We start from the raw sequence: 7,645 nt of genomic DNA on the forward strand, positions 1-7,645 counted from the left end.
ACCCGTCCTCCTCGACTTGCCTCAGACAGCTGTTTAGATTTGCCCTTCGGGCACAGTCAGAGGCCACCTGCCCCACGGACCATCTGGAGTCTGATTTGTGGGGAACAGAATCAAAGAGGGCTCAAAGGAAACATAACCTAAGAGAAGCCCCGCTGGTTCAGGCCAGTGGCCCCTCCGGTCCAACACTCTGTGTCACACAGGGGCCAAAACCCAGGGGTCTTCAGGAGGCCAACCGGCGGGGCCAGAACTCCAGAAGCCCCCCCCCCAGTGTTGTCCCCCCAAGCCCCAAGAACCCAACGCATCACGCCCCCAATCCCCCCAAGCACCAAGAAGCCAGAGCATCACTGCCCCAGACATAAGAACGTAAGAGAAACCATGTTGGATGAGGCCAGTGGCCCCTCCAGTCCAGCACTGTGTCACACAGTGGCCAAAAACCAGGGGCCACCAGGAGGCCCATCAGCAGGGCCAGAACTCCAGGAGCCATCCCACTGTGGCCTCCCCAAACACCAAGAAGTATCTGTCAGGCTCCTCAATCAGGTCACACCACTCAGGGCTTCATGAGAAGATAACTGTTTATTAGTATTTCCAGTATTAAAGAACACGTGTACAGATTGTGTCAGAAATGACCGTCAGTATAAGGGCCTCTGACTTATAGTAAAAACTAACATCCCCCTCCCCATGAGCACAAGCCAATGATTATAGTTCGCGCGGGCAGGACAAGCACAAAAGCCGTTAAGTTTCCCAGCCGAGTTAATTGCAGCTGGAGACAGCAAGGTCAAGCATGAGATAGCGCACAGAAGCAGGACAGGGAAGGGCTGAGAAGGAGGAGCTCCACATTCAGGGAAGAACTCCACATTCCGGATCTATGACAGGGCTACCTGACAGTATCCCTCCAAGCTGAAGAGACCTAACAGAATAGCTGTTACAGCATATCCTTCCCTTTGTGGCACTTCTGCACCTGAAATGAAGCTCTACCTCCCCTTCCCCCAATCCCTTTGTTTTTTTTAAAGTGGAAGACATTCCACACCAGAGTTCCTAGAAACGCACATGTTGCAGAACTATCTCATAAGTAAACAATGGTTTATATAATGGAACAAAGTTAGAGCGCAGTGGCACCTTTAAGACCAACAAAGTTTTATTCAAGGTGTGCACGCACACGAAAGCTCACACCTTGAATAAAACTTTGTTGGTCCTAAAGGTGCCACTGCACTCTAACTTCGTACCTGTTGCTTCAGACCAACGCTCTGAGGAGGGTTTCTGATGGAAGGGCTCTCGGAACCTCCCACCCCCAAACTCTAAACCTGGCTCCTCTGCAGCCTTGCCGTTCCGGAACACTGTGTACGTAGCCCGATGTTCTGTAAACGTCTCTGAAACATCTGAAGAGTTTCTTGATGTTCTTTGGTGGTAACTGCAATAAGCCATCCGTGTTCCCAAACGGAATTTAAATATTTATCTGCCAGCCATTCCGAGCATCTCAGGACCCAAGGCAGGGAAAATCAGAACAATTTTTTTTTTTTGATAAAACCAATCTTAAAACAGCAGCTATAAAAACCTCGGAAACCAGTCCGAAAACATCTTACGCCCCCACCAGCCCAGACTGCCCCCAAAGCTCTCCAGATTGGCTCTGTTTTGCAACCACGGCCGAAAGCCAGGAGGGTTCAAAGCCCCGCTGGCTATTCCAGAGGCATGGGGAGAGATGTAAAATTTCCAGAATTTTGAAGCTCCACAGAGGCATGGGGAGAGATGTAAAATTTCCGGAATTTTGAAGCTCGGAAAAAACCCCGTTTTTTCCCCATTTTTTTCGGGGGGGGGGAACGGAAATTTTCAGAAAAATTGAAAAAACGCTACATTAGCACTTCTTTTTTTCTTTTCCAGATTGAAAGTCATTCTGTTACTTTAAGGAACATAAAATATGACTATGGACATTTTTACTTGGCATGAAATTATCACAACTAGCATATTAAAAATATAGTGTATCCAAACAATTATTACAAACAGAATACCCACCCACATGCAAAAACAAAACTGAAACCTTTTTATTTTCTTCTGACAATAGCACCTCCTAAAGGAAGAAATGCATCTTGTTCTTGCATTGGAGAGTTCAGTTTGTAACCTAGGACTTGCTTGTCCTCAGTGCACAGAAATTAGATCAATCTGATACCACATATACATATATTTTAGAAATGATTTGGAAAATATTTGAACACCTTGTCTTAAAATATTTTAGTCATCATGTTAAAATAAATGTTCCATAATCTTTTTTTTTTCCTTTTTTCAATTTTTCGGAAAAATCCAAAAAGGCTTCAGGGAAAAAATGGGAGGAAACCGGTTTTCCCCCGAATTTTTCCGGGTTTTTTCTGGGCCTTCACATCTCTAGCCACCACAGACAAGGCTTTGCCCAAACATGGACTTCCACTAGTGAGGTACTGACAGTAGACACTGGTGGAAAGGGGAGCTGCTACATAGGAGTCAATCCAAATGGAAGGGACCTGGCTTGACAGCAGCACCTGTGAAAGGGATCTAGGTGTTCTGGTTGATCACAAGCTAAACATGAGCCTGCAGTGCCATGTGGCTGTGAAGAAAGCTAATGCAATCTTGGGATGCATTAACAGAAGCATTGTGTCCAGATCACGGGAGGTGGTAGTTCTGCTCTATTCTGCTGTGCTCAGGCCTCACCTGGAGAGACTGTGTCCAGTTTTGGGCACCACATTTTAGGAAGGATGTTGACAAGCTCGAGCGTGTCCAGAAGAGGCCAACCAGGATGGTGAGAGGGTTTGAATCCAAGTCTTATGAGGAAAGGCTGAAGGAGTTGGGTCTGTTTAGCCTGGGGAAGAGAAGGCTTCGAGGGGACATGATTGCAGTCTTCAAGTATTTGAAAGGCTGTCATGTAGAAGATGGAGCAGATTTATCCTCTCTTGCTCCGGATTGCAAGACTAGATCTAATGGGTGGAAATGACAAGGGAGTCGTTACCGGCTAAATATCAGGAGAAACGTCCTAACTGTAAGAGTGGTTGAGCAGTGGAACAATCTGCCTCGGGAGGTGGTGGATGCTCCTTCGCTGGACGTTTTCAAGCGGAGGCTGGACGACCATCTTTCGGATATGTTGTAGGGCTCTCTTTCGGCTGTGCTCTTGCAGAGTGCAGGGGGTTGGACTAGATGACCTGCAAGGTCCCTTCCAACTCTAACATTCTATGATTCAAACAACAAGAGGAAAAGACTAGTGTCACAGGAGTCCCCCAAATATACAAATTCCACTAGTAGAAACCACCATCAAAGATTGCCAAAACAATATATTAAAAAATTATAAAGTTGGTGGTGTCACAACAACAACATTAATGCATACTGTCACTATAATAAGGCATAAGATACTAATATTTCCTCCTTTGTAGATAAGACATAAAGTCCACGTAGTCAGTGTAACTTGACAGGAGGACTCCACATAGTCGTAACATTGTCCAAACAGCCTTTGCAAAGACGCCCATTCTAGATACTTGGAAGATCTGTTTCCTTCGACTTCTTCAGTTTGCCGGCTGTGTAAGTGGAACCTGATTTCAGCAATTTCAACAGACCACAAGGTTCATAGTGTAAGAAGCGAATTATAGGTTCTCCAGGCAGGTCCTCCCTAAAGAGCGTCAGTAGTTTGAGGGGCATGGAGATTGGACGAGAGGGTCACACTGAGGTCTCTGCCTGCTTTCGAAGACTCTGAGTCAAAACACGGAGCCCACAAAAGCAGTGGGAGAACCCGGCTGTGGCCCCGGGACTGCCGAGCACGCCCATCTCCACTCTTGACTGGCGTTCCCTCTAAGCTGAGTTAGTGTGAGCCAGCCCACAGTTTTTTTAGCCTCTGGCTCTCACACATTTCTGTCTTAGCTCAGGAAGGATGGCTCCAGAGCAAACTATGCAGTGGCCAAATCGTTCGCTCACAACTTCAATGCCAGGAGCTCGCAAAGTAGACTTTCTGCTCACAAGACTCCTCCGCAGCTTAGAGGGAGCATTGCTCTTGACTGAGCCCTCTTTGCTGGATTTTGGAAACCCAAAGTCCAGCTTGAAAAGGAAGGCTTTCTCATTGGCCGGACTCTCGGGGTTCACTGTCTGTCCCTCCTCTCCCCACAGGGCGCTCTTCGACTACGACAAGACCAAGGACTGTGGCTTCCTCAGCCAGGCCCTGAGCTTCCATTTTGGCGATGTCTTGCATGTGATCGACGCCTCGGATGAGGAGTGGTGGCAGGCGCGACTGGTCCATCCGGACGGGGACAGCGACGAGATCGGCTTCATCCCCAGCAAGAGACGGTAAGGGCGTAAGGGAAGCCACGTTGGATCAGGCCAGTGGTCCATCTAGTCCAGCACTCTGTGCCACGCAGTGGCCAAAATCCAGGTGCCGTCAGGAGGGCAGGCAGCAGGGCCAGAACTCCAGAAGCCCTCCCAATGTGGCCCCCAAAGCACCAAGAAGACAGAGCATCACTGCCCTAGACAGAAAAACATAAGCGAAAAGCCATGTTGGATCAGGCCAATAGCCCCTCCAGTCCAACACTCTGTCACACAGTGGCCAAAAATACCAGGCGCCATCAGGAGGTCCAGCAGTGGGGCCACGACACTAGAAGCCCTCCCGCTGTTGCCCCCCACAAGAACCAAGAATACAGAGCATCCCTTGCCCCAGACATAAGAACATAAGAGAAGCCAATGTTGGATCAGGTCAATAGCCCCTCCAGTCCAACACTCTGTGTCACACAGTGGCCAAAATGCAGGGGCCATCAGGAGGCCCACCAGCAGGGCCAGAACTCTAGAAGCCCTCCCACTCTTGCCCCCCAAGCAGCAAGAATATAGAGCATCACTGCCACAGACATAAGGACATAAGGGAAGCCAGCGTTGGATCAGGCCAACGGCCCATCCAGTCCAACACTCTGGGTCACACCGTGGCCAAAAATGCCAGGTGCCATCAGGAGGTCCACCAGCGGGGCCGGGGCCCTAGAAGCCCCCCCCCTGTTCCCCCCCCCCCCAAGCACCAAGGAGACAGAGAAAATAAAGGGAGGCCAGCAAAGGGTGGGGGGAGGGGGAGGTGAACTGCGTATCTCCTCCAGGGGGCGTGCTTTCCCCCTCTCTCTCTCACCGTCTCACATCTTTCTTCGCAGGGTTGAACGACGAGAATGGACACGGCTAAAAGCAAAGGTACCCTGGCAGATGGACATAGCAGATGTGTGTGTGTGTGTGTGTACGCATGACTGTGCATTTGTGTTTGAAAGAAAGCCTGGGCATTCCCACTTGAGGGGTCCTTGCTTGCACTTTGCATTGCGCACAGGGTTGTCCTTCTTGAGCATGCATCGGTTGAGCATTTTATTTATTTATTTATTTATTTATTTAAATTTCTCCCCCGCCCTCCCCCACGAATGGGCTCAAGGAAGAGCTCCGTCTTACAGGCCCTGCGGAACTGCACAAGGTCCCGCAGGGCCCTGATCTCCTCCGGGAGCTCATTCTACCAGTATGGAGCCACCACCGAGAAGGCCCTGGCCCTGGTTGCAGCAAGCCGGGCCTCCCTAGGGCCTGGGATCACTAAGCGATGTTGTGCCCTGGACCATAGTGCTCTTTGGGGCATATGTGGGGAAAGGTGATCCCTCAGGTATGTCAGACCCTGGCCATATAGGGCTTTAAAGGTAAGAACCAGCACTTTGAAGCGAACCCGGTACGCTATCGGCAGCCAGTGCAGTGCTTTCAGCACAGGCCGGATGTGCTCCCATCTACGGAGACCCACCAACAGCCTGGCCGCAGCATTCTGCACTAGCTGCAGCTTCCAGATTTGCGACAAGGGCAGCCCCATGTAGAGAGCGTTAACAGTAGTCTAGCCTCGAAGTGAGCGTTGCATGGATCACTGTAGCCAGGTCGTCGCAGTCGAGGTAGGGAACCAACTGCCGAATCAGCCTAAGATGGTAAAAGGCCGACCTGGCAGTGGCTGCTACCTGGGCCTCCATAGTTAGGGAGGAATCCAGGAGCACTCCCAAACTCCTAACCTCCGACGCTGGCACCAACGGCGCCCCATCGAAGGTCGGGAGAGGGATCCCCAACCCCGAACCACCCTGACTCAGCCATGTGCTCCGAGGAAGGGGCCTGCTTCCTGCGTGGAAACGATGGCGGGGTTGGGTGGCCAGCTGGACCTGGGACTGTCTTGCATGCCCACGCCTTGGGTGTCGCAGGGTCCCTTCTGCGGTGTCCTCCTTGGATGGGGAAGAACTTATCCGATTGCGTGGAAACGATGGCATTGGAGCCAGTCTCGGCAGAAAAGGGGGTCTTGGGCTCCAGCTCCATGTCTTCGAAAATTCTGTGCTGAGGAAAGGCCGATTCTGTGAACGGCCTGCATTAGAAGCACATCTCCATACAATACAAAGACCTTTATTGGCGTACAAAACCAGTACGATAAGAACTTCGTCGAGCTAAAATTACATCTATAAACCTTAGAGCACACCAGTATTAAGAACAGTCTTGCTACCAAAAATCTTAAACAAAAGTTCAGCCATCTGTGCAAGTCACTTCTGGCGTCTTATCAGCAAGGAGAAACCTGATTGCATTATCAGAATTGACCCTAGACAGCAAGGGCTTCATCAAAAATAGTCGGAGACGTGAACGGAAGGGCCGGCGTCGCAGAGAAGCACATCTCTGTTCTGCATAAACGTTTCACTGCTTCGCATCACGGGGGAGACACCACTCCTGGCCAACAGCTCTAGGTTCTGATGAGAGCGACGTCCCTGACCTTTCCCCAGCCCTGCACTTCCATGCCCTGAGCACCCCGTCTCCCCCCCCCTCCCCGCACCATTTGCGTCCCATTCCTTCCTCGCAGGGAAAGCAGAGACTTCTGTGGGCCTGGCTGGCTGGCTGCCTCTTCTCCGTGCGCCTCTCATCTAGCTGTCGCCTCTCTGCTTCCTGTTCTTCATTCTCGCTTTCTTTTCTCCCTCCAGGATCGGGTGCCGGGATCGGCCTCTCAAGGTGCGTGTCTTTCCTCTCTGCACCTGTCCTTTTCCGGGGGGGGGAGGTCCCCCCCCCATGCCTTGAAAGCGGTCCCTGTTTCCTTCCTGCCACTCTTGCAATCTCTGCTACCCCGGCGTCCTGCTTCCACGTACCTCCCCTGGCCTGTCTGTTTGGGGGTGGGAGGATTGGGGGGGGAGACCCTCATGGGGAGGCAGGAGGTGACAGGTCTGTTCTCTGCCCCCCACCCCCAGGTCGAGAAGATGCAGTCTTGAGCTACGAGACTGTCGTGCAAATGGAAGGTAAGGAGGCCACCGATCTCCATCTCCCTTAACCCCCCCCCCCCACACACACACACAAAAACACACAGAGCTGATACCTTTCGGTATTTATACACTTCCATTAGCAAGGTAAGAAGAAGAACCACATGACTGACTTCCGGACGGGGATCAGGACAAACCAATCAAGAGAGAGAGAGAGTGTGTGTATAGCGATTAACCCCAGCCTCAATTCCCCGCTTTTGGGGGTGTTGGGAAAAGCCCTCAAGTCACGGCTGACTTACAGCAAACCAGTAGAGTTTTCAAGGCAAGAGACGCTCAGAGGCGGTCGACCGTTGCCTGCCTGCAGGGCTCTTTTTGGGCAGGAACGCACAGGAACGGAGGTCCGGCTGGCTGCCGAGTTGGCCACGCCCACC

At 51.3% G+C, this 7,645-nt stretch overlaps 1 protein-coding gene across 1 annotated transcript in view; it reads left to right on the forward strand.

The window, feature by feature from the left end:
* DLG4 (discs large homolog 4) overlaps window positions 1-7,645 on the forward strand; it is a 184,713-nt gene that overhangs the window by 169,755 nt on the left and 7,313 nt on the right. Inside the window, exons 14-19 of the mRNA XM_015420309.1 lie at window positions 109-155; window positions 361-363; window positions 4,040-4,290; window positions 5,130-5,166; window positions 6,945-6,972; window positions 7,206-7,253. Of these exons, the coding sequence (XP_015275795.1) occupies window positions 109-155; window positions 361-363; window positions 4,040-4,290; window positions 5,130-5,166; window positions 6,945-6,972; window positions 7,206-7,253 (414 nt within the window). The remainder of the gene's footprint in view (window positions 1-108; window positions 156-360; window positions 364-4,039; window positions 4,291-5,129; window positions 5,167-6,944; window positions 6,973-7,205; window positions 7,254-7,645) is intronic.

Source organism: Gekko japonicus, unplaced genomic scaffold (assembly GCF_001447785.1).
Source record: "Gekko japonicus isolate JY-2015 unplaced genomic scaffold, Gekko_japonicus_V1.1 scaffold336, whole genome shotgun sequence".
In the NCBI taxonomy this organism is placed as follows: Eukaryota; Metazoa; Chordata; class Lepidosauria; order Squamata; family Gekkonidae; genus Gekko; species Gekko japonicus.